We start from the raw sequence: 26719 nt of genomic DNA, 5'->3' as shown, positions 1-26719 counted from the left end.
ATTAAGATCATAAATTAAAAGGGACTCTGTATTACCCTTCTGTAGGAGAAGAACCTGACATCACCAAAGATATTCCAGAGATAGAGGAGGGTAAGTTTTGTCACTTTATCAATAGACTTCAGATCATGTGGAACCTCTATTTGCTTTAAGATCATACTACACAAACTATACATGCACCTATTCTTTAAATGCCATCTTGTAGTAATGTAAAAAAACATCTTGACAAAAGAAACAATTTATAGTTTCCTGTTTCCCTGTGTTCCCTGAAATAATCCTAAAACAACCTCTAATGTCTTTTCCACTACAGAGGACATTCCCTACTTCCAGTGTTTCTTTGTGGATGAGGAGGATACTCAGTATCCGTTCTTCCCCTTTTCACCACCGCTGTGGTGAGTCCAGACAAACCTCTCAGTCTGATGTTACACAACATGGCAAAGCCAGTGAAGACGGACCTGTGAAGGCTGAGGAACCTGCTGCTCTGATGCAGTGGAGAGCTTCACAGTAGATCCTACAGCACTACACCAGCAACGACTTACTGGATTTTAAACTGGAAAACATCCTTCTCAAATAATTTTGAAGGACAGAGGGTGCAAATATTGCACTTTTTAGTATATAATCTTAAGGCTATCCCTCTTTGCATTAATACCATGGATTGGCCTTTTGTTTCAGAATGAGTAATATCTATTTATGTCCAAGAAGGAATGTGAGTATTGTTTGTCCATAAGGTGGACAAAGAGTTCCTTTCTGAACACTGCAGTGGGTTCAGGATTGTAATATTTTATACATATAAGGTACATAACCTCATTTTGATGGGGTGCTAATTCAAAGCATTCCACTGTGTTTGCTGTCAGAATAGGGGTTTGTAAGTTGTTCATTGTTCGCACAACTGGAAGATAGGATATAATAAATCAAGAAATAAGTAAACAACTATTTCATGTATCTTTAAAACCATTTACTAAACCGTTTACAGAAGTAACAACTGCACTGAGTAATAACAGCTTTCCACAGTAAGCTCAGTTCCTCTGAATGTATACATCATTTTATTATTTTTTTTTTATTTTTGTTACTTTATTTTTGTTTTATAATTTGTTTATCTTTCCATACTTTTATTTAATATAACTTATGTAACTAATCTATACTTCACAGAGGAAACAAATGTTTTATTCAGTGCTCTTTTTAAAGGAACACACTGGATTTTGCATAAAAAAATGAAACTAAATTGTGGTGCTAAATCCAAGAAAATGCATTAAACATCAATGCAACTGCATTGTTTTAATATATTACATTGCAAACGCTACTGTTTTTACATTATTCCGCATAACAATAGTTTATGTACGATAATGTTTGCAAAAATGTGGATGTGTTTTTGCAATATTACATGGATAGTCCTACCTAATACAGAGCAGCCAGTTAAATGGCATTCTGAATTGTCTATTTTGCACATTATACTCATACAGAAGATAAATGATGTGCCAGATGAAAAGTATTGCATGCAACAACAGTGTTTCTCGGCACTGCCCCTGGTGGCTCGCTAGCTCATTACTTTATTACTTGATTTAATGATGTTAGTGAGTGTTTAATGGTGTGTACTGGTTAGACACATCATTAAACTACTGTGCCAGTGGGCTGCCCCAGAGACATTTCTTTTACTGACGCTGTCTTTTCTGCAGGAGTTTAGCATGTGGCTCCATTGAGGATAAGCTCATGTCTGTACAAAGAGCTTTTTTTTCTCCGATGTACAGTAACTAAGGGGGACTGTAGATTCTATTTTCCCCAGACATGTGCTGGCAAGGATTGATACTTTGCCTAAAATGTTTGGGTTTTGGCTTTGTATTTGCTGAAGGTAATGACTGAAAAGTAGGTTGTGCAGGCATTGTGATTAAATGACCAATTGAGGCGTGCAAGAAGGTGGGATCTACAAAGAATGGTCAAAGTAATGCAAATACATGTACACGTAATGAATGAGGACTGTAAATAGCATGTTAGTAAGAAAACACAGCCAAAATCTGGACTTTTTTGGCAAAGTAGCAGTCCTGGTCACGACATGTCAGGGATAAAGAAGAAGTATAGTCACCTGTAAAAATGCATATAACAATAATCACTTGTAAGAGAAATAGGTCTCTTTAAGACTTTTAAAAAAGATAGTTACTTTAACCATGGTAGATTATAAATGTGTTGGTGTGTTTTAATGCAACTGTGCAGCAATGAATAACAGCATTTTTCAATAGTTCTTTAAAATTTGCGCAGTGTTATTTTTAAATCTAATTTACAGTTCAGATTTGATAGAAATAGGTTTCTCAAAGATAATAGTTTTGCATGATGTTTGCATGAATTTTGTTTAAAAATGTATCTAAACCAGATTTAATTTGTGTTTTGAAACACACTAAAAATGTATAATGTACTACTGTATTCATGATTTTTTTTTCTTTTGCATGGTTTTGTGGTCAGATATTCAAAGTCATTCTCTGTACAATGTATAGCCATGAACTGAAATCATATTTATAAAGCTCTCCACAGAATCAACAATATGGTCTGTATGCAGAATAAAAACAGCCTGTATGCAACTGTAAATGCTATTGGAACTTTAATGCAGCTGTAACTGTGAAGTCTGCTTAAGGTCTGATTTACATTTTAGAAGAAATAAATGTTTGCAATAATCACAACAGTTGATTGAGGGCTCTTTTATTGCTTATTTTATGTGTTTTTTATTATTATTATTAGTAGTAGTAGTATTTTCTATTTTCTTTAGTCAGGTGTTTTTGAATAAATACTGTATTTCAGTATCACCCAGGCCATTGTGTTAACATCCACTGTCACCAGTAGGTGGCATTACTGCAATATGCTCTCATGTAACCTTTCTGCTCCTTTTGTAATTTTTGTGAAAAGGTTTTGTTAGATAATTTACTCAAATACATCTATCTTTCTTTTACCATCTTACCAGTAAGTCTTATATTTAACCTAAATTTAAATACATTTTATGTAAAATTGAACAACTAAATCTAAATACCTATTTAAAATAAAATTAATTGAGATCCATCAAAAAGATTAAGCATTCTGAAAAATGCCCATATGTACAGTTTTTGTAATCATCATTCTCACAATACTACCAAAAGCTGCGAATAGTGCCAAGTGTTAAGTGCATTGGTATGCAGACCCTGCTTTGAGTTCTTCAACGTTTCTGCCAGACTACTATTCAAGCATCCCCCCCCCCCCCCAAAAAAAACCTTAAACATCTCCAAGCCAACAGAGACTACTCCTAACTGAACCTACTATAAAGTACATTTATATTAGTACATTTATGTTAGATGTTTTTTTTTTTACTGAATTTTTTTTCTTTTATATATATCATTCTATAATTTTTTTATAGAATGATATTACTAATTTCAGTTTTCCTATGCAAGTTTAGTGTGTAATTTTGAGTGGTGCTAATTGGCTCAGTAAGGACATGGAAATCAATATTTGGACATATACTGTATAACATAGATGTCTGGGCTCAGTTTACACATTGACATCTCTCCATGACTGAAAATGTGAAACTGACACCAAATGAAGACACATTAGTTTGAATCACTCTCTCACACTAAACATAACTAGCCATTATGCAACACGACTGGCCTAAAATTTAAAGCAGTCCCAGAGTGAACCATGGCCTGGTCCTGGAATGGTGCCTGATTACAATCTGTGCATTGTCGACAGAAATATTTTCTCTTCTGTGTTAACAGTTCCCATGGCTGGCAAGGAGGAGTGTCAGGGTTTCCCAGAGCCTCTTTGCCTCTTTTCTTTTCATTGGGGAACAACGGGGAGAGTTTCTTTCATGGCACTTGGCAAGAGCATAATGATGTCACTCCTAAACTTATAGGCTATTGGCCCATGGAAGAACGGACTACTCTCGGCCCACAAAGAAGCGAGGCAAAATCAGCTTAAAGCTGAACTGTGGTTGGCCTAAAGAAGAAAAAAAGGGAGAAGATGAAGGCAAGCATTCATGCTTCCTGACAAATGGCCACAGAGACTTGACATAGACTGAGGAGCTGAATAGACCCCCCATATCCTCTCGCTTTTTTTCTCTTGCTCAGTCACTTTGTAGACAAAATTAGTCTACACAGTAGTCTTGGCCCTTTTGAAAACACCTGTGGTGATCTAAAAGAAATAAAAACTTTACTTTACTATAGGTTTTTGTATTCATTTTCTGAATTAAGTAACTATGTCTTTTCACCTACACTGCCACACTATCAACCAAATTGTAAATATAGCCTAAAGGAAATGCAAAGTTCCTTTTGAGGGAATGCAAATGTTTTGTGACAGAACGTCATAGCTAACAGAGAATGTTCTCAAAACTGTGGCTAACACTCTGGTAAGGTTTTCTTAAAGTTATGCATAAATGTTCTTCCAGTAACCTGGTGTTAACAGAATATTCCTTCAAATAAATCTGGTCTTTAATAATGTTCTCAAAACATCAATACACAAATATTATCTATCTTTTATTCATACATAATTATTATTTTTTAATGTTCAAATGTTTTTAGAATGTTCACAGTACATTTAAAAATAATGTTTCCATAATGTTTGCAAAATGATAAAACTGAATATTTCCTTGATGTTAGCATAACCAAAAAATATCATTTTTAATAGCAAAACGTTCTCAGACCATGTTTTGTTAGTATTTCCATCACATCCGTTTTGTAAATTAAGTTAATTACTAAATTAGTTTAGTTTTGCTCACTAAATGTTAATAGTGACTAGGTTAGTTTATGCTTCAGACACAATATTCTTCTAATTTTTACTTTAATCGTATGTTTTTGTTCTGCCAACGAAAATAGTTCCAAACATATCCACAGCAGAACTACTCAACCGATTTGTTGACATTAATCAATTTGTTCCTGAATGAATTAGCATGATTGAACTTGGGATGAATGAATGATTCAGTGACTCACTCATAAACACTGCACTTGTATTTTTATAATGAATGAGCTTTTTTTTTTTTATGAATTATTTGATGACTCACTCATAAAGACAGTCACTTACCGCCACCTACTGTTAGGTGACTAACCTGTAAAAAGAGTCACACTAATGTTAAGTTATTATAGCAGAATGTAAAGGCTTATCAACCTTTAATTTAAAAGAAAGTGCTTCCCATATCCTTCAGTGCTGAGACAAATGCTGCACATCCAATCAAAGTTTATATGACATTTGGGGCGCAATTAGTCTTAACTACATAGTTATGTGAAGAATTAAGCTACAAAAACCTCGGAAACCATTGTTCAAACTCTGCGAGATAACAGAAAACGCAACCCAGTAGCATCCGACTAAGTTCACAGGTTTGATTTGGGTCATTACTTTTTACACTGGGTGAAACCAAAACCAAAACTGGTTCTCATCTCACAGTAATGCTGCTTGTCTCTGTGTTTGTCTCGACAAACTGTGTTGTGATGTGTGGTTAATCATTTGTTTCATTAATCAGAGCAAGTTGCACATGAATCTCATGCTTTTAGGTCAGCCGTGAGTGTAGAGAACAATGCCTGATTATTTTCCACTCCAATTACGACGCTTTTGTTACCGAAACAGTCCATTCACAATCTGCTGCTGGAGTGAAGCTATCGTGACAGTCCTGGGTCACACTAAACTGTCACTATGCAATCTGGAACACACTGACTCTTGCAAAATATTATTTTGAGCAATAGCAGCCAGTTTCTCTGCCAGAATCAAACCAGACTATTACAAAGTGTGTCAAAGTTTATGATATATTTGGTGACAGTCCATTTTCTGCTGTTTTGCACTTTAAACTCCAAAATTAAGTGAACTGATGTTTACTTTTTAATTACACTACCAGTAAAAAGTTTGAATAACTAAGATTTTTTAAATGTTTTTGAAAGAAGTCTCATATGTTAACCAAGACTGCATTTATTTGATCAAAATACAGTTAAAACAGTAATATTATGAAATATTGTTAATTTAAAAAATATATTTTAATATTTTTTTTATCATAATTTATGTTATGGAAAAGCTGAATTTTCAGCAGCCATTATTCAGTCTTCAGTGTCACGTGATCCTTCAGATATCACTGTAATATGCTGATACATTTTATATTCTTATCAATCTTGAAAACACCTTTTACCTCTTAATATTTTAGTGGAAATGGTGATACACTACCCTTCATCTTTCTTTTTTCCCCAGTAAAGACTTGTTACAATGTTACAAAATATAGATTTTTCCAAAAAAAATGCTGTTCTTTTGAACTTTCAATTTAACTTTTTTCAAATGAACTTTCAATTCATCAAAAAAATATCAACCTGCAAAACACTGATCATAATACAAACAATTATTAATAACTGAGCACCAATTCAACATACAAGATTTTTATTGTGACACTGAAGAATAAAAATTAAACTTTGCATCACAAAAATAAATCATATTTTGAAATGGAAAACGATACATTTAAATTGTAATAATATTTCATAATCGCAATATAACAGTTATTAATGTAATTTTTTTTAATGCATCCTTGGCAGGCACAAGATACGTCTTTCAAAAACATAAAAAAATTTAATTATTCCATTCTTTTGTGTACACATGTGTACATATCATAATTAAATGTACAAGTGGTTGTGACAAATTTGGGCCAGTAACGTATCCCTACAGGCTATGCAGCATCTGAACATGGTTGGTCAAATTGATCGAATGATGCTCCTACGTAAAAGGCAACACGGATTACAGGATTAACTTTGACCCAGTGACAACGTGTCCCCTCCCGGCAGGTTCAACTCATTGAGGGGTTACTACAGGTCAATTTCAAAGGGATTTGTGATCCTTCATCCCAGCGTTAAACAAACTGAGGACTGTTCCTCTCCCAGACTGGCATTTTCAATCCAAATGCAGATATCTCTGGCCCGCACTAAAGAGCCTTTTAAATAGTCAGTCGCCTGTGTTCAAACGGCTCCAGAAGTAAAACAAACAGTCATTCAGGACTTCAGACAGCCTTTTTCTCATGATGCACAACTGTGCAAGTCTTTGAGTTCTAAGTCTGAAGTGGGCGCTTGAAACTCTAGCACAGTGAAATAGTTAATAATGGCGACAGGTTAAGTTCAATCTTCTCAGATATGACTCGAGTGTATTGGATTAAAGCGACCCAGCATCGACTCTCAAAGTCAAAATCTAATTAGCATCTAAAGCACAGAAATGGCTGATCATTACTACCTTATGGTCATCATCCCAGTACTTCAGGATTCAGTAATCGGATTGGATTATGTGTAATGAAACTAAATTACATGTAAACCCAGGTCTGTGCAGTACCTTATGGTTATAGAACAAATTATAGTTATAATTAATCGATTATTTGTTTGGTTTCTTAGTTTTATGTGGGTTTATGGCACAAATTCCAGTATTTTGAGCAAATAGAAGGTGAAATGTACAGCAATGGTGCTTCAGAACAGAAGTCTTGTAGTGTCTGAGTTCATTAGATTAACTACAGTGCAAAAAACCCAACCTTTTAACATCTCCAAAAGATTCCTCAACTGTGAATTATTCATTAGCACTGGATGAAATTATATAATTTACCATAAAAGAGCAATAAGATCTTCTATTAGGAACAATGTAAGCCAACTCGGCATTGTTCACGTCAGAGAAAACTATTTAAATGCATTCTTTTATTCTATATCCATTTGGTTTCATGTAAATTTTATTTAAATATAAATGTAATTTATTAATATACAATTATTTTGAAATTGTATAAAATGATGTAAATAAATGTTAAGTTCTTATCTCTCAATTCTGTTTCAGGAAATTATGTATGTGTGCATAAATAAACTGCTATATATTGTCTTGTTCAAGTGACAAATATTTCGACTACACTTTCTTTTTTATCAGACTACTGAGAAAACTAAAGTGTTTGTAGAAGAAAGTAAGAAACAGAGTCAGTTTTTGATCAAATGTGTGTATTTCATTCAATTTGACACAAAGGCAGGACTCAATTATACAATCCACCAACATTAAAGACATTCTGGCATGTTCACAAAAACTTCACAATGTGCATTTTATATAAAAGGTCTCACAAAAAATGTCTTAAAAAGGGGAAAACTCAGTTGAGAATACAATGTAAAAATTCCCTTGTAATACTGTCAAGTTGCCAGGGTAACACTGAAGCGTTAATCGGTATGACATTATGCCTTTTCATATGTGCGGACAGCTTGCACACCCTCAAAGGTCAAGGTCTGGAAACAGCAGAGACGAGGAGAGGACATTTAGGAACATGAAATATCCATAACACTGATTAAAAAAAGAACATTTGACTTAAAATTCTAAATTAATATTAATAATGCAACTTACCATAATCATTTTACCATCCTTGATTTCTCTAACAAACTTAGTCTCCTTGCCGTCCCACTTCTGCACTTGGACAAGATTGTCTCCTTCCAAGGTTACAGTGGACTGAAATGAGATAAAAAGATGAAAGTTCGTTTTTTATTAGGGCTTTATGATTATTCTATCATATATTGTCAAATCGTGGTAAGGTAAAAACAGACCTAACCTGCCAAAAGTACTTTAAATTGTTTAGTAAAATATTTGATTGTAGAAGTGCTGTGGACACTGCATGCATCAGTGAATTAAAGAAAGAAATAGAAACACACACAAACCTTTACATGTCTGTCATCTGCTGTGGTTTCGTCAAACTCCTCTCCTAGTTTGAAAGAAATCTCAGTGTTTTTGAAGGTGCTCAGCGTCTTTATCACAACTTTGTCATCCTCGTGACTGATGACAATTGTGGGTTTGGTAACATTGCCTACTTGCCTGGTGGCAAAACCAACACCTGTAGAATAATAATAATGATAAAAACATTACAGACAGAACAAAACTAGTATTATTATTATATAGACAGTACAGAAAATGTCATCCGATTAAACACCAGACTGTGCTGTTGCACTTTGCACGTGCAAAGTGTTAAGAGGAATTCTGTCTTTCTGCAAAATAATATCTTATTTTTACTTACCCAGTGATTTCATGTATTCATCAAAGTTCTGGCTGTCGACCAGTTTCCAAGTTGCACAAAATGCATCAACCATATTGACAGTTTAAATCAAACGTACAGTGGTCCTTGTACAGTCACAGAGTTCACAGTCTCCTCAGTGTCTGAGGACAGCAAAGCCCAAACTAATTAATACTGTCAGGGAGGTGGGGCTTTAGGGGAAGCTTGTTCTGATTGGATGGATTATTTTATCTAGTGAAGCTGTGATTTGTTCAAATACATGGCGAGAAGTGACATTGTAAGTATATACAATAGTTTTTGTAGTAGTACTCCAATAATGGGCAGGAAATTTGCATTTGAGCAAAGATTAAAACGTTAATAATGACAGTTCTTACTTTTTATTTTATATATATATATATATATATATATATATATATATATATATAATTAATAAAGATTCCACATTTCACACTAAAAAATTGCATTTTGCATGTCCTGGTCTTTGTAAAACTCTTATCCTGGAATGACAGGATCCATCACTATTTTAAACCTGGGCATCTCTCTCTCTCTCTCTCTCTCTCTCTCAGATGCAATTGCTTATTTTAGAGAAATTCATTTGCCTTGGTTTCATTAATGCACAAACAAAATAACTGATCAAACATCGATCCATTCAAAGCATATGTGCACAAATGGCCTGTAGTACAGACACGTAAACTTCTGCATTACTGTGGAGTAAATATTGAGAATATAATTATGCACAGCATTGTAATAACGGTAATCAGCTGCTATCACATGTCAATTATATAGTAATAAATGACCACATATAATGCATATGAAGCATTTGAAGCATTCGGCGGGTCTTCCTCCAGGGGGCGCAAGAAGGCTAAGAAAGCAGCATTAAAACATTTCAGGGCGTGACTGTCTTGCTTGGTCGTTTACTGTTTGTGCTATTTATTTAAATATGATATTTTCTTTTTAAATGTAATGACTCTTAGGATAGCCTGTTACAAGCGCTCCAGCAGTCTCTATACAAAATCGTTTTATAGCATGCCATATAACAATAGCTTAACATCCTTCAATAATTATAAATGACTGTGATTGGTTCATCCTTATCGGCGCTGATTACTACTGCACAAGAGATCTGGACGACCACCTACACTTCTACTACCACATTAAAAAATACCTTGCCTTGACATTAAAACCTAGAAAGAAAAGGCAATACATTATTAAAACTTATCGTGCCCGACATTTAATATACTTTATTTGTTCGCTGGTAACTGCCATTATACCCTTTAATGCAGCGGTCCCCAACCCCGTGCGTCATTTGGTACCGGGCCCAACAAGAAAGAATAAATAACTTACATTAAAGCTGCAGTCGGTAACTTTTGGCGTTCGCGTCTGGCGGAAGAACATTGTAGCCGGAGCTACATCTCTCTGTTTACATCTATGGCGAGTCACGCAGGTACTGTGCTACTCTGCAGCGTTGCCGAGCCCAACCAGACTAAAATAGTCCCAAAATAAACATTTATCAGTGAGCGTTAGGGGCAGAGAGGATGTTATTCATGTTATGTGGTTGGCGTGATGTTATGAGGACGCTGCTAATAAAGTTGCATACGAATACACAGTGGATTCATGTTATTACTATATATTTACAATATAGCTACCACAGTTTTTATGCCAGTAGTATCACTTTGTTTTGTTGTATTTTTCCGTCACTCTTTAAAGCCCGGTCCGTGAAAATATTATCTGACATTAAACCGGTCCTTGGCGCTAAAAAGGTTGGGGGCCGCTGCTTTACAGACGTAGTCCATCATGCCGAATGACTCGCACATCTTAAAGTCGCCCGCTAGATGGCAGGCGGGTTCCATTGTGCGCATGCGATTGCAGTTTGCCTCAGAAATTCCGTGTAGTCTATAATTCATTTAAATTGGTAAATTTCCGCCGACATTACTTTGAATTGTACTTTAATAAGTAACAGAATGTGTAACTTGAATTTTTTCCAGCATTGACACGATGGGTCATATCGCTATCTAATGCAACTCATTATTTATTTTACTTCATTTTTTAGTTAATTTAGTTGACAGGGACATTGTACACTAATAAAAACATTCCTGTAAATGTACCTGCATTAGCCAAAGGTTATTTTACATCCATAGTCCCTGGACAAGAAGTTACAAGTCACCCTAAAATAAAAATGTATTAAAATAGAAAAGCGTATAATTACAAAGTACAAATCATAGCCTACAGTATTCTATTAAAAAACATTAGGATCAAACAAAGACAATACAAACAATATACAATAAATAATAGGATAGCTAGAAAATATACAATTCTAATGTTGACAAATCTGAGTAGGCTATAATTAACCAATTTTCAATTGAATCCTAAATAAAGCATATGTGTCTAGACCTCTTAGCTGTTGGAAAAGTAAGCCTATTTCATTCTCGTGCAGCTTTGACAGAAAAAGCAGACTGGCTAAAATGACTTGAAATGAAAATGACTTTTAAAAAAAGGACCACGTGTTGAACGATAATCAGTTGTTCTTATGCTAACCAACTGACCAAGAGAGGGAGAAGATAAACCATAAATAATTGTATACATCAAGCATACATTTGCACACTTAATCATGTTCTCCCAACTTAACAAATTATATTATTTTCAGTATCAGACAATGATAATGTACTGATTTCTTATCGAAGACTTTAAGTTTACGTTTGTAAAGGGACTCTCATTGTTTTAGAGTCACTGAACTCGCATGAGACCATGGTAGTTAAACAAAAAGTCATGTGAGAAATAAATATAGAGTATATACATCTTAGCTGCCTCTAATGATATATTATCTCTAGTAAACTTAAAATTATAGAGATTAAACTTAACCGTCTAAGTTTAGAATCAATCAGTATTCCCAGATATTTATACTGAGGCACTACCTCCAACCTCACCCTATCTCACTAGCCAAACCTTGTGAGGGTGACGTCTGAGGCTGAGACTACCTCACCTCTGACGCGTAAACATCCGGCTCTTTAATAATACTGTAAGACTTAGAGAAAAACATACATACTGCCTTGGACACATTTAATTGTAAGCAATTCTCTTTTAGCCATGTAATCAGACCATAGGGTTAGTTCACATAAATAATAATAATAAATAATAGTTCCTAATTCATATCTTGTCTTATGTTTCACTGGAACACACACACACAAACAAACAAAAATAAAGTAGGAAGAATCTTCCCAAAATCATACGGACAAAGACAGCAAATGACAAAAACAAAAGCTACAGTAAAGTTGTTATTTCAAATATATTATTTACAGTATATTCTAATTTAATTTGAGTTTGTTTCTTGCTTTAGATTAGAATTAGATTAAGTAGTAATTTAACATAAGTCATCTACTGTACAAAATGTATGTCTCTCATATCGTTAAAAACTAGCCCAAAAACAGTTATAACATAGTTTGGTTCGCCTCCGTAAAAAGTGACTTTGCCATCTTTAAACTCATTATGTTTTCTTCTTTTGTTAGCCATTTGATTGATGATACTCAAGCTTATCAAAGCCTTAGCCATGCCCTTTGCCTTTGTTTCTCAACAACTGAAGTCTCTTCACAGTTCATTCCTGCAGCAGAAGATAAATTCCCCCTTAAAAGTATCCCAAAAATTTTGGAGCAACTTAAAATGCTGGAGGAAATCACATGATGCCGCTTGATGACGGGCTGACTTCAGTCTGTACTGCTGCTGCTGAAAAAACCTCCCCACAAACCATCAGGCCTATAACTACTCCCATGTTTGTCCAAATACATCACCAAGAAGAAAGCTTGAATGTGACCATGGAGCTTTGGGTTTAGTGTGAATATTTAATGTTATTAAAATGGATGATGTTAATGCCATGCAAAGTTCACCTAATAAACCAAGACAATCTGTTTCTACAAAGCCTTTAAGCACTTCTTCAAAAATGCACCCCATGACACTGAGAAAAAAACATTTATTTTTAGACATAGTTTGTGGTCCTGCAAGTAAGATATTAAACATGCTATTCCATAAGTCACACACAATTAGACACCGCAAATTTATACTATGGCACACTATAATGCAATCGCTATGGTAGAACGTTCTTAACTAACAGAACTAGACCCTGCTGTTTTCAATTAAACTGGCATGCTGAAAGGTATGTCCGGCCGCCTCGCATCTTACAGTCGGCCAAGCGAGAGTAAAAGATGAGCTTGGCTGTACTTACCTTTTATATGTGTACTTTATAGTTTCTATTTTAAACCTATAATGGAATTTAAAGTTTCTCAAGACAGTCTCAGTGGAAAATCTTGACATTTGAAGGTCATATAGGCATTAGCTACAATGTTTGAAAACATGAGAGATTTTTGGTTTAGATAAACAGATAGATAATCTGAATAACATAACCAGAAAAACATAATCTGAATAACATAAACCAGAATTCCTGATGAAAAACTGTGATGCATTTATCAGTTTTTATTGTTCAATTAACAGTGTAGAACAATTATGCTAAACACTTTTGAAACACTTCATTTTTGGTGTGGTGGGTTCATCCAGGCTATAAATCGTGAACTAGCTTGAGGCAGAGTTTTGGTTGAAAACGAAGATGGTGTTTTACTGAGTTATTAAACCTCCTTCAAAGTCTCATTCCATGACTGAAGAACATTCAGGTTTAAAAGAGGCACATTTCATTAGGTCACATTTGATAATCCAAATGAGAAATGCAAGAAATGCCAACATTTTTACCTTGTAAGATATTTGAATGCTTGAAATCAGCTTTTGATAATGTATAATGTTTACTTATGATAGTAAATACTCACTTTAATTCCTTCTATGCTACGTAACTGCATCATGTCCTTGATGCACATAGCCCAGATTTAATAAAACCTATTTCAGAGTAAAGTACACATACACAGTTCACAGGGTTTTTTGCTCAGCCACATGTGGCTGGCAGACTTGAGTGAAAGCATGTGTTTTCATTTAGTCTTTCGAATAAATAGGAAATTCTTAGAACAGAGGGAAAAGTTTCATCTAATTATCTCGTCTTAATTTCAGGCTTGTTTTAGAGCTTTCATTTGTCAGTCAGAGGGAGTTAATTTGCCACTTGTGAATTTTGTGAATATGTTAACCAACATATATGTCAACACTTTACACTTAGCTCTCATAAGCAGTAAGGTGGTTTGACATTGGTCTTTACTGGTCCAGAGCAGAAGACTATGTACAGTTACTGTAAAGAATCCAGAAAACAGTGCTCCATTTATATGCTCTGGCTAACTTCCCACAATGGAAAAATGCTGTCGGAAAAAAAAGAATGGAAAAAAGAATGTTCATGTTAAGTTCCTGCTGGAGTAGAATGAATGATCTTAATTTATTCCAGTACGGTTAAAGTAGATAGATTTATGCGTGCTGAAAAACAACAAACATCTAACTTGATTTCACCAATTTTTTCTGAAAAATATAAAATATGTGCTGTACTTAAAATGCATATGGGTAGGTGACATTAAATCATTTTTGGAAATCAAATGTTTTTTTTATTATCATCATTCAAATATTATTAGAGTTTTATTAGTATTTTTATAATATTATTATAACATTTTTATAATTTTTGTCTAAATACATTTAAGTTATTTTGACACATCAAAAAATAAAATATATATTTTCTTCCAGTTAAAAGAATTAAAAGTTAAAAGAATATTTTAAGTATTTTAGTTTAAGTTAACAATAACCAGATTAACTCCATTTAAAGCCCTTTTATAAGATAGATAGATAGAAATTATATATTTAGAGAGAGAGGGAGCGAGAGAGAAAGATATTACTTATAGTAGTGTTAATAATACTTTAAATTATTATCTATGCAGTTTTATGATCTCATATAAATTAGAGAGACTATAAAGAATATTTGCAGATTTTATGTGTAGTGAAGTCAAAATGGTGCTCAAATGCTGAAAAATTCAAAGGAAATCCTGACCTGTTGCTGCACTTAAGAAATACAATTTTCATTATACATTTTACCTTAAAAAAAAAAAAAAAAAGAAAAAGAAAAAAGAAAATGGATACAAACGCATAAACTACCCATAAACTGTAGCCTATTCAATATTTATTTTAGAGCGAACCTCTGAAATTATTTACATTTTCACAATCACAGCTCACAAATATAGTTCACTTAACAAAAACTGTTTGGTATGAGTCACAATAGCAAAAACAAATAAAATAAATATAAATGCTGAAACAATATTCTTTGGATGCAGTGACCAGTGTCCTTTTCACAGTTTTTTTTGTAAATATATATTCACCACTTGTGAAAGGTAGAAATTGTCCATGGGGTCTGCTAGATGTCAAGATCATCCGGCCGGGCCCGACTGCTCGCTCGACTACTAGGTCGAGGTTCAAGCTCTTTGAGCAGCAGAAGATCCTTCCCCAGAGCCACTTTCTCAGAATACGGAAAGTGCTGGGTGTCACCCAGCTGGTTCTGTTCTGTACTGTAATTAGTCCAGTTTTGCTCATTAGCCTGCTTGTCATAATTGTCAGAGGAGTTGGACTTGTCACCCATATTCAGGTTATAGCCCAGAATAGGGACGGGGGCCGAGCAGTCGTTATAATACCCATAACTGGACAAGTTCCTTGGGCAAGGCTTGATATTGCAGGCCCTATCAAAGTTTTTCTCTGACTCTTTGAATCGATCCTTCATCCTCTTGAAAATCACGTAAAAAAACTCGAAGACATTGAGGGCCAGTGAGACCAGCGAAACGACCAACATAAAGATGATGAAAACCGTCTTCTCGGTGGGACGAGACAAAAAGCAGTCCACTTTATGTGGACAGGGGAACTTTTGACACGTATAAACGGCCGACAGCGTGAATCCATAAAGGTGCCACTGAATCAACAGGAAAACAATTTCAAATATGGACTTCAAGACGATGCTCAGTATATATGTGTAAAATATCCCTCCTCTCATTTTGATCTTCCCGTGATCTTCCAGGCCGTACTTGAACTTCCTCATTTCAATTTTCCTCAAGAGTGCATCCACATCTCCTCCCTTGCTCTGGCTGTCTCGTAATATCTCCTCCTTTTTATTCAATTTCTCCTCCTTGTGCATGAGGAACACGATATGGCTGAGGTACAGGAGGGTCGGCATGGACACAAAAATGATCTGCAGCACCCAGAAGCGCACATGGGAGATGGGGAATGACTTGTCATAGCACACGTTCTCGCAGCCGGGCTGCAGTGTGTTGCACTTGAACGCCGACTGCTCGTCTCCCCAGGCGGACTCCACCGCCGTCCCCAGGACCAGGATCCTAAAGATGAAGAGGATGGAGAGCCAGACTTTGCCTCCTGCCGTGGAGTACGCCTGGACCTTGTCAAGAAGTTTCCCCAGCGCGCTCCAGTCACCCATGATGAAAGATGTTCTGGACTAGATAGGAGATGATCAACCTTCAAGCTGACAAAGACAGTAAATTCAATGAGTATTATAAACACAGATGAAGTCAAGTGTTAAACACATCCGAGTGGTCTCCTCGCTCCCAATATTAGTGCCAAATACAATAACATAAGTCCATGTTTCATCTGCAGAAATGTTCCTGGGTCAGCTCCTGCTCTGAACGAATGCTCTGGGGTTTTCTGACTTTTCGACAGATATTTAACCAATTTCTTTTTAACTATACAAAATTCAGAACAAGAAAAAAGGTTAAAACACATATACTAAAAGATAGAATATTTTTAAATATTTACATACATAGAATTTTTATTTTAGCACAAAAATACACCATTTATGGAAAACAAACTGATGTGACTTTAAAAAAAATTATCTATATAATAAACAAACTATATATATATATATATATATATATATATATATATATATATATATATATATATATATATAAAGAAAGAAAGAAAGAAAGAAAGAAAGAAAGAAAGAAAGAAAGAAAGAAAGAAAGAAAGAAAGAAAGAAAGAAAGAAAGAAAAAATAAAGCAGATTATAAACAAACGACCGCCATTTTTTTTTTTTAAATCGCCTAATAAAACATGCATTGTTTACACATTATAAGTTAGGCCAATACCATTTGTATCATACTACCTTTTTAAGTTTGAACATACCTCCAAAACGTTGTCTTGCATTCCTTACCTGGAATGTCGTTAAAAAAGCCAAACTTCTTGATAACTTCTGTAGCACATTTCAGTGATGAATTCAAAAATTAGCAGTTTCGATATAAAATGATTTTCCCTACGGCGAACTTCCTCTCATCCCATCGGTTGGAGGGACTGAGTCAGAAAAGGGGAAGTTAAACGTCAGCTAACTCAAACTTGTGGACTTCCAGAACTTCTCAATCTCCGTTATATTTTGGGAGGAAATGTCTTGGAAAAGGGGAGTGCAATGAAGGTGTGAAATACCGCCATCTGCAGTAAAAGTAGCAACTTCCCACACATGCAACCAGACCTTCAAAATGCTGAGGCATGCTGCAGTTCATATTACCATGACGACAGAAGATTCGAAAAGTTCTCTTGGAACGAATTAAACATTCAGGTCAGATAAGTTCTTAAAATTGTAAATGTAAGCAACATACTCCGTGTACACACACACACACACAAATATACACACAGATATCTAAATGATTATCTTTTTTAAAAGAACAATCAAAACATCAATGTTTTCTTTAACTTTTATTTTAGAATGAATCACTACAATCAAATATCTTAACACATATCAATTTATGTATGGATAAATTATTTAATATGATTAAGCATGATTGTCTACATATATTCTCAATAGCAAATAGGCATATCTGATGTTCAAACTAAATTCTCTATATATTTCATAAACTCTTTATAATCTGCAGAAAAATACTTTTTTGTCAAGAAGGACTGAAATGAAGAAACTGATTTGGTAACTGAAAATGATTGGTTTGTTTTGGGAACCAACAGTTGTTATTTCTTTTATTGTATTCCTCAACGTCAGAAGGTTCATTTCCTTGGGGTCATGGAGGACCTCAGGGGAAGCTCTCCTTCAACCCAGCTGTTTGGATTGGCCAGCATTCTTTTCCATATTTGAATTTCCTCATCCATCGAATCCATCCAATCAACTTTTTTGCCATAGCTCTGTCCTGTAAGTGAAGATAGACACTGTTAATGGAATGGCTTCAAGAAACCTGCCATCAGCTTTTTAGATCAGGATGAACACAAAAATCAGGTTCAAAATAGATTAGGTTCAAAATACAGCTACAATGAAGAAAAGGTTTGGTTACCTGTTCCGAGACTGAGACGCAGACCTCCCAGAAACTGATTGGCGAGTGTGTTGTGATCCCAAACAGTCAATTCGCAGCAGGCCTCACTGACTTCCCCAGTTTTGAACCCATCATACACCATGGCATGGTTATACACAGGGTCCTGAGTCTTCTTTACAATGCGAGTCTTCTGGCGGCTTTTCTTTCTGGTATCTGGTAAAATGTAGCTAAGAAACAAAATAAATTATAATTAGTGAATCTCACCTGTATGAATATGTCCAGGTCATAGTTCACCCCAAAATCAAACTAAAGAAATAAGACATTTTATTTTAAAAATGAATAATTTTTGTTACAGTTAAATATATAAAAAGAGGGCTGTCAAATCAACTGTGTTTGCATAATATGTATATATACTGTAAATATACACACACATATACATAAAAAAAAATATTAATGTGTGCGCGTGTATATATATATATATATATATATATATATATATATATATATATATATATATATATATATATGATTTATAAAATTTTACATACATTTCCTAAATATGTGCTGTATGTGTGTGTACTTCTATGTACATAAATACACAGTACACACGCATATTTTGTAAATGCATTAATCATTAATTGATTTGACAAGCCACTTAAAAAACAAACAAAAAAAAAAACATTATTTTTATAATGTAACCTCAAAATAAGTTTTACTTAAAACAACTGGAAGCATTACAGTAATTATATTTTTTCCTTTTAATTTTAATTGCACAATATCATTAATTTTTTCCCTTCTTTTGATTCAAGAGTGAAATAAGAAAAAAAAAAATACACTGTATTAAAACATTTGGTGTGACCATGTGTAAAATGAGTAATGGTGAAGTTAGCTCCGTATTTACTTTTGTCCTCTAAACCAAACACAATGAATGAAATGGGTCACCTGGGTTATTTCCTTTCTTCTCATGTCATTTTGATAGTTAACCAAAAAAAAACAAAAAAAAAAAACATGACACTTCAAACATGACAATGAGGAAGCGTGAGAGAGGGAGAAAACAATGGCTGTAGCTGCTTTGAAAGTCATGTCCGTAACAGATGACAGGCACACCCTCACCACTTCACAAAAGAATCGACTCCCTGAGGCTTCAGGCGACGTAATTCTTTGGCCTCCCGCAGCCACACATGAATCTCCCCAGTGTTGCTCTTCGACCCACCTGAAATCATATGACATGTTTACAGCAAATGCAGCTTGTTTTTTAAGAGCCCCATGTCTAAACTTAGGTTAACAAAATAATCTGAAATACACAGACGCAACATCAATATTTGAAACTGTACCAGACACCGGAGGAACATATTTCAGTGAAACTGATAACAATCCATTAGACTCTTGCGATTCTTGATTCTCAGAGGTCTATAATCAAAAGAAAATATAATATACTATTACAACAGAGAACCAGGCATCAACATGCTCCTTTACAAAACACAAAATCATTTAAAAGTATGCTTTTTAATCTAATCACACAATCATTTTAGGCAGTGTACCTTTGGCTGTAGGTTGTACCATGTTAGAGCCTCATGTCCCCAGTCCCAGGTCTTAAAACTGATCTCAACCTGCCCCAGGAACACATTTCGGCCCCTGGTGTCATTGTGCCACACGGACAGATTCAGAGTCTTATCCGGCAGCTCTTCACGCTTCACTTTGTACTGATTAGAGATTTACAATACAGATAAGATGCAAGGTTACATTAAATATAAATATGATCATTGTGTTTAAGTGTCACAGAGAGAAACATACTCTCAGAGATTCCACATAAACTGGATTCACGGTCCGCTTCTTAATGGAAGTTTTCCTTTTGCTGCGACGTGACTTGTCTGGAAAGAGGTAGGTCTTCACATAACTGAAGATAGATAGATACACAGACAGTCAGGTAGATAGATAAATAGACAGATACACAGACAGTCAGATAGATAGATAGATTGATTATTTTTAGGTTGAGAACTCACGGGTCAGTGCGTTGTTTACGTGGATTAGCTATGGCCAGCTCCTGGCACTGTTCAATCATGATAATGAGCTCTCCAACAGGGCTGTACATCACTGCAAACTCCACCGAGCCCTGCACTTCAACATTCCCAAAATCCCCCGCGTCGCTGTACACACTCAGCAAACTACCGGTGCGCTTATGGGGGGGGGGGGAGAAAGAACAAGATAAATCTCTGGAACACCATTTTTTTTAATTGTGGACTTTTATTGCCTTGTACTTGGATAGGAAAGTGAATGATGACAGGAAAGGGTGGGAGAGAAGAGGGGAATATGGCATCGGGAAATGACGAAGTCTGTACTTGAACCTGCGCCCTACTGGAGCACAACTGCCTTTATGTGTCTAATTCAATGTAATGCAAATGTGTTCAAATGTGTTTTTAGACATTTAGATTAATTTTGGATCTTTAATATACAGATTAGTCCTTTGATTTACTTTAACTTCTATGGCTTTATGGTGCATCCCAATCAGGTCAACTTTGGCTCAACCATACATTTTGAACGGAATTACTTATAATAAACTGTTTATCAGCTAACTGACAAGTTCAGACATCTTTAAAAATATAAAAAGTCCATCTCACATCACTAAGAGACAATGCACTAGCTGAATAGCCTTTTCTGCTAGAGAGATCCGACCCATAGCTGGACAGTGAAGTATCATCATCATCTGAATCAACTCCTTCATCCTGTAACACAGATTTCAGCATAAACAAAAACAGCAAGGCAGAACATAAGGTTACTTTTGACAGTCAAGCAACTTACTCTAATCAAAACTGCAGTGGATGATAAAAGGAATGATGAAATGATATTTCAAGGGCTGCAACAGTATAAATTATATTTGCAGTAGCTCACCTCCCAAGCATCTGCAATGTTGGAAGGAGTTTTAGAAGTGGATCCCTTAAGTAAAGCCTCTAGATCTGACACTCCGTGTTTTTGTCCTGAAGAAATCAAAGAATAAAGCTCAGATAAGATATAAATCCATGTATATATACCAGGAGAAATCTAACAGGTTAAACCTGAGCTTAAGTGAACATACACACAAAAGAGGGAGTGTCTCTCTCAAATATCAGGCCTTGAGGGCACTTCAGAAATCAGATATGCCATTTTCACACTTCGAGCTAACAGGGCTAAATTAGACTCAGTCTCTAATATTAAAGTTTTCATTATCGTTTACCTTTCATTTCTGTTGGGTCTGGAGATTCAGATGTCATAATGACTATTGTAGGAACCGTATCATCTCTAGTCTCCTGCTTTGGCTCCTGAACGATGATGTTCTGCAGGACGGGTGGTCTTGATTTTTGAGCTCTTGCCAGAGCACTTAGTAGAATCCCTGACTCTGTCTTCTGCTCGGTTTCAGCATCATCCTCCTCATCCTTCACCTTTAAAGAACCTTCACCCAGTCCAGCATCATCTTCACTTGTAGGTTTAGCAGGTTGAGTTGGTTCAACAACAGTTCTGTCGATATGTTTAGTGTTAACTTGCACTCCAGCATTTCCAATGTGCACTAATTTCCCATCATCTGTCATTGAAAGATAGTCTTGGCTTAATTCTGCTAAAACTTGACCCTCATTGTTAGTGTCTTTCGGTAAGTTCTGATCATTTGATGACTTTATCTTTCTTTTTTCTTTCTCTTCGTGTGCATCCAGAAATCTTTGCACAGTTTTGTCACTGACACTTGGTTTTGAAGGTGGTGATGACATTTTGGAATCATCTATTACACTTATATCAGCTGTTTTATTCTGCAACAGCTCGTTTTTATTAGATGTTTTCTTTTCCATTTCCACTGGTCGGTCATTGCCAGAATGCCTGGAAGCATCTTTCCCCTGCAGAGTGTCAGAGGGAAATTCATGAGAATCTATTTCAATCCCCCATTTTAACGACTGACTTTGGGATGCTTTTTCTGCAGAAGAATGCTTATTGATTTGCTCCTCACCAGCTACACACTCAACTACTTGATCTGTATCTGTCTCAGCAAGCAAACCAGCGCTTACATTTTTGCCTTCACCTCCCTTCCTGTCTGAACTTGCCTCATCATTAACAAGATCTCTGGAGACCATCTTTCTCTTATCATGCTCATTAGCAGAGTCTGAGGGACCAAGTTTATCGCTCTCAGCCTCTCTAAACGTACATTCAGCTGAACACTGCTGATCTCTGCATGTACTATCTTGGAAAGCATTAGCATACTTGTTAACCTTCCCTGAAGCTTTGTGATCTGAGTGTTTAGTTAATTCTGGCCCATCACTGGTGCAAACTGAGGAAGTCTGTGGTTGATTCTGAAACTCAGTTGATGAACATCTTTCTAAAAAAAAATCATTAGGTTCAGCTTGAGTTGCAATTTGAAATGATGTTTGATCCATGAAATTTAAAGATGGAGGTTCTATGTTTGGACTTGATGTGTCCTGCTTCTTTAAGGCCTCTGTATTCTCAACATGCAATTTTACCTCTTTTTGATTAGGCCCAACAGTATTGCTTTCATCGTGCACAGGTTTCACTGTGTTTGGTTCGAGGGAGATCTTCACCCAGTTCTCTTCAAATGATTGGTCTTTGCGTAGTGCTGGAGGGAGTGAAACTTTTCTCCTCAGCTCTAGATTTGTTGCATGTTTTGTGGTGCCTCTTTCAGGTTTAGTGTCTTGAGCTGCACTGAAGAAGGGAAAAACAGTGGTTGTTTGGTCACCTGAGAGCTCTTTGGGTTGTGCCCCTGAGGAATTGCGTTGTGGGTCAGTGCCATTGAGGACACGATTTCCATCAAGTTCTGCTTGTAGTTTTTCTTTTCTTCCAGCTATTCGTGGAACAGATGAAGTCTCTGTAAACACAGATCATTTGTACAAAAATTATGACCAAAACATCACCAAATTGAACTCAAAAGGAAACATTTTTTTTTCCTTTTTTTTTTTTTAAGAAAAATGCATTTACTTGATAGAACAACAATCCTGAAAAAAATTAATTAAATATTACTATGAAACAACAATTGAGCTAATCAGAATGATTTCAATGGATCATGTGACACTGAAACCTACATTAATGGTTCCGAAAATTTAGCTTTGCATCACAATGATATATAAATGCTCTTATTTAAAAGCATGACTTTATGATCATATTTAAAAGCATTTAAAAAATCTTACCAACCCCAGATTTGAACAGTATTGTGCTTCTCTACAAAACACACGATTACTCAATACTCAATGACTAATTTATATAAAAAATTAAGTCCATGTTTATTCATGTGATTAAAACTCACCACTGAAGTGTTCATCATTGTATTGATGATATGTCTGTAAATAAAGATTAAATTAAATTAAATTAAATAATAAAAGATGAAATCATATAAAAATACAATTCTGGTCTTACATTTTAAATATTCACAAAAAATATATAAAATGAGACAGACCTCTTTACTAAGGGCTGGATGAATTAATCTAGGGTCAGTTGACGGTCTACAGTGGACAGGGGAAAAAAATCATTACAGACATTCATTGTCTGTCCTGGATTAATCTATGTACTAAAAATGTACATGTTGAAAATCAATCTAAAATTCATTTGGTTGGTATGTCAGTGCTATAAAATAAAGGCCATTACTTTGAAAGTGTGTTGTGATCCTCCTTTCCACGTTCTTTGTTTTCGTCTAGTGTATCATTCAGGAACGGGTTGGGTTTATGAGCTGAGTTGAAAAAGAAATGGCAAACATAATCTTCTCTGACATATTCAAAACTGCTTGATTCAAACCTAGATGCAAAGTATTTTATATTCACTCAACAGTGAAATCAAGTTTCACAGTTACAGTAACTAAGGGCAATGTGTATATGACTCAATCAGAATACAAAAGAAATTGGAAATGACAGACAGGTGTGGTATATGTACTCAAAGATAACAGCATGAGCTCAATAAGAAAGGCATAAACTCCTTTATACCTGCTGTTTTCTTCCATCTCATGGAGGACCTCACCACTGCTGTGACATCCGTCTGCTGTCCGTATCGCTTTACCTTCAGCTCTTCAAACCACTCACCTGACAAGGTCTTCAGCTGCGTGAGGTCAGGGACAGACTGCCTCAGTCTCCTGATGTGTCATAAAAAGCACAAACAGGGTTCACCCAAAATGATATTTCATCATAAATAACAATTTTAAGTTGAACAGAAGAAAGAAACTTTTATATGTTTGGAACAATCTGAGGTGGAGTAAATGATGACAGAAATTACATTTTTGGATGAACTATTATTTTATGTAAGCACAGTTTACCCTCAGAGGCCGACTGTAGCAAATGCAGAACACATGTTATATTCACTAAATATGAGACACCAGATGCTCACACGTGGCTTATCATAACAACAAGCTGAAGTATGGCAGCAACATATTTACAACTTTAATGTGCCACCATGCCAAACGCCAACTGACACCACTGCTGACAGTTTTAAAATCGAATCTAGTAATTTTAACTGTAAGATTTTTATCAAAAGCCAACATGTTTAACGTTAGATATACAGAAATGCCAGCATTCAAATAAATACATATATAAATTGTTTTAAATTATTACATTAAATTAAAATACTTTACAATTAAATAAAAATAAATACAATTAAAATGCGTTTTAAATACATAAATAACCAGTTACTTCCTAAAAACGTTCATGGGGTGAAACAGGAAAATACATCATCAGTGTTTGGGTTTGTGTGGTAAGCATGCGTAACAACCAAACATGCTCAAACATCCATCTGTTGTGAAGCTCAAACAACCATTTCCTACCTGACTCGTCCACTCTCCAGTCGTTTTAAATCTTCATCTCTCAGAAGCACTTGACGGATGGCTGCCTCTTCCTCAGCAGACAGAAAGCTCAAGTCAATCACTTCCAGTGTACTTTTGGATTGTTTCATCATGGTCAATAAAAAAACAAACGCTTTCCAGCAGGCGATAACTTTTCCCCAAGGTAAGCTGCCACCAAACCACCGCGTTTACCTCAAATCAGAAATTTGTCAACCCACGTTAAATCCTTATGAATCTGCGACTGCAGACGTTACCTTAACTCCCTCTGAGGTGTTCAGTTGCCTTCGCGTGATTGAGGAAGAGGGCAGTGACGGTTCACACGGTGTGACGTCATCTGTCAACATTCAGTTTGAGAATAAAGTTAATCTTTCCCTACCCATGTCCTTCAGGAGTAACCTAGTTTCCTAAACCACAACAAATATAAGTGAAAATAGTGTTTTAATAATGAAAATGTAGCTTAAAAATGCATAAAACTTTCATTAAGAATTACGCATTGACATTTACTCATAATGACGTCTAATATTATGATATGAATCAAAATTGAAAATGCTTAGCTGTTTATTATTCCTCATCCAGAAATAAAACGATTGAGCAATGTGCTGTTTGTGCTGGAAGACACACCTAATTCATGTTCCAACATGCTTTTCTGGTGCAAAATTGTATGAAAATGACAGACCAAATAAGAAGAAGTAGAAGGGTTGAAGACCATCAGCGTCAAGAAGGAAGATGACAAGATTATATCATCTTCTGATGATAATGTTTGTGGTTTCCTGTTACTTGGTTTTGTGAGTTTCCAAACAGGAGATTAGAAACATATTAATGTATGCTTTGTGATCTTTGGAGGCCATTTTGTAAAGACAACCAAGATTTCAGAGCTCAAAAGTTATATATCTCTAGGATCCTTTATAGGTGTGCATTAGCAGTTGACTTTGGTGTGTTGCTGAAAGCACAATGTTGACCCATACCACACCTTTTAGATAAATCTTTTGCAATGTCTTGTAATAATTTCCTAAATATCATAAAGATAGTAAGAGCCCAGAGAAAAAGAAGAAGAAGAAAAAAAAAACCTTTTGGTTTATTGAAATAAACAAAAAGGGTTTGCTGTAGTAATCATCAGTAAAACCATATCACTCAAACACCAGTAGATGGCAGTAATTACTCATCAAAAGCACATAAGGACGGTTTGTGACTTGAGTTTTCATTAATAAATCAAATCTGTCTTCTTATCATTCTCTCTCTCTCTCTCTCTCTCTCTCTCTCTGTGTGTGTGTGTGTGTGTGTTTGAGTGAGTGAGTGAGTGAGTGAGTGAAATAATACATTCATAATTAAAATAATAATTTATATAACATGTGTAGCCTATAGATAAATACACATATATAATAAGTCAGAATTTTAATCAAATAAAATATATTGACCATAATAAAGAGAATATACTCAATATACACTATAATATAGTCATAATGTATATAAAACGACTAAACAAATATAAAAATATATATTATACACCAGAATATTTATATTACTGCGTGTACTACTGCGTTAAGTTAACTTAGACTTATGCACTTGCATACCATTGCTCATTTTTTATTTTGATTGCTTTCGTTGTCCTCATTTGTAAGTCGCTTTGGATGAAAGCACGACTAATAACGCAGCACTCCTAACATGAGCAAACTACACTTGTTGGAGTGTCTCAGCTCGCGTTGCTCTTTGTTTTGTCGATAACTCATAAATAAGCCCGTTTGTATT

The 26719-nt window shown here is 35.2% G+C and overlaps 4 protein-coding genes across 55 annotated transcripts in view; 1 reads left to right on the top strand and 3 right to left on the bottom strand.

The window, feature by feature from the left end:
• The window catches only part of LOC113091724 (titin), a 40508-nt gene extending 37843 nt beyond the window's left edge, over positions 1 to 2665 (top strand). For all 50 annotated transcript variants that reach the window (XM_026257291.1, XM_026257336.1, XM_026257342.1 and 47 more), the window contains 2 exons: positions 46 to 90; positions 308 to 2665. In XM_026257291.1, coding sequence (XP_026113076.1) covers positions 46 to 90; positions 308 to 393 — 131 coding nt within the window. In that variant the 3' untranslated portion in view covers positions 394 to 2665. The remainder of the gene's footprint in view (positions 1 to 45; positions 91 to 307) is intronic.
• A 5246-nt stretch (positions 2666 to 7911) lies between these two features.
• fabp7a (fatty acid binding protein 7, brain, a) lies at positions 7912 to 9120 on the bottom strand. The gene is made up of 4 exons (XM_026257344.1): positions 8981 to 9120; positions 8628 to 8800; positions 8320 to 8421; positions 7912 to 8204 (listed from the first exon to the last, which is right to left on the bottom strand). Exons 1-4 carry the CDS (start codon positions 9051 to 9053, stop codon positions 8154 to 8156), a joined length of 399 nt encoding a protein of 132 aa, XP_026113129.1. The 5' UTR covers positions 9054 to 9120; the 3' UTR covers positions 7912 to 8153.
• Positions 9121 to 15034: 5914 nt separating this feature from the next.
• On the bottom strand, positions 15035 to 17372 carry LOC113091731 (gap junction alpha-1 protein-like). Of its 2 annotated transcripts, none has more exons than XM_026257349.1 (2): positions 17057 to 17372; positions 15035 to 16397 (listed from the first exon to the last, which is right to left on the bottom strand). In XM_026257349.1, the coding sequence occupies exon 2, from the start codon at positions 16350 to 16352 to the stop codon at positions 15288 to 15290; it is 1065 nt and encodes a 354-aa protein (XP_026113134.1). In that variant the 5' UTR covers positions 16353 to 16397; positions 17057 to 17372; the 3' UTR covers positions 15035 to 15287. The 2 variants fall into 2 exon arrangements, with proteins under 2 accessions (XP_026113134.1, XP_026113133.1); XM_026257348.1 differs by having other exon boundaries at positions 17085 to 17372.
• Positions 17373 to 17611: 239 nt separating this feature from the next.
• On the bottom strand, positions 17612 to 25392 carry si:ch211-266g18.6 (synaptotagmin-like protein 1). 2 transcript variants are annotated; one of them, XM_026257347.1, is made up of 16 exons: positions 24956 to 25385; positions 24126 to 24271; positions 23794 to 23875; positions 23606 to 23651; positions 23456 to 23489; positions 22659 to 23020; positions 21392 to 22040; positions 21070 to 21155; positions 20799 to 20903; positions 20184 to 20356; positions 19975 to 20077; positions 19722 to 19883; positions 19515 to 19590; positions 19294 to 19393; positions 18202 to 18407; positions 17612 to 18060 (listed from the first exon to the last, which is right to left on the bottom strand). In XM_026257347.1, the coding sequence occupies exons 1-16, from the start codon at positions 25084 to 25086 to the stop codon at positions 17921 to 17923; spliced, it is 2601 nt and encodes an 866-aa protein (XP_026113132.1). In that variant the 5' UTR covers positions 25087 to 25385; the 3' UTR covers positions 17612 to 17920. The 2 variants fall into 2 exon arrangements, with proteins under 2 accessions (XP_026113132.1, XP_026113131.1); XM_026257346.1 differs by having other exon boundaries at positions 21392 to 23020; positions 24956 to 25392.
• Between the last annotated feature and the right edge of the window lie 1327 nt (positions 25393 to 26719).

This window comes from Carassius auratus, unplaced genomic scaffold (genome assembly GCF_003368295.1).
Source record: "Carassius auratus strain Wakin unplaced genomic scaffold, ASM336829v1 scaf_tig00214278, whole genome shotgun sequence".
NCBI classification, from domain to species: domain Eukaryota; kingdom Metazoa; phylum Chordata; class Actinopteri; order Cypriniformes; family Cyprinidae; genus Carassius; species Carassius auratus.
This window is presented reverse-complemented; position numbering and strand designations above follow the sequence as displayed.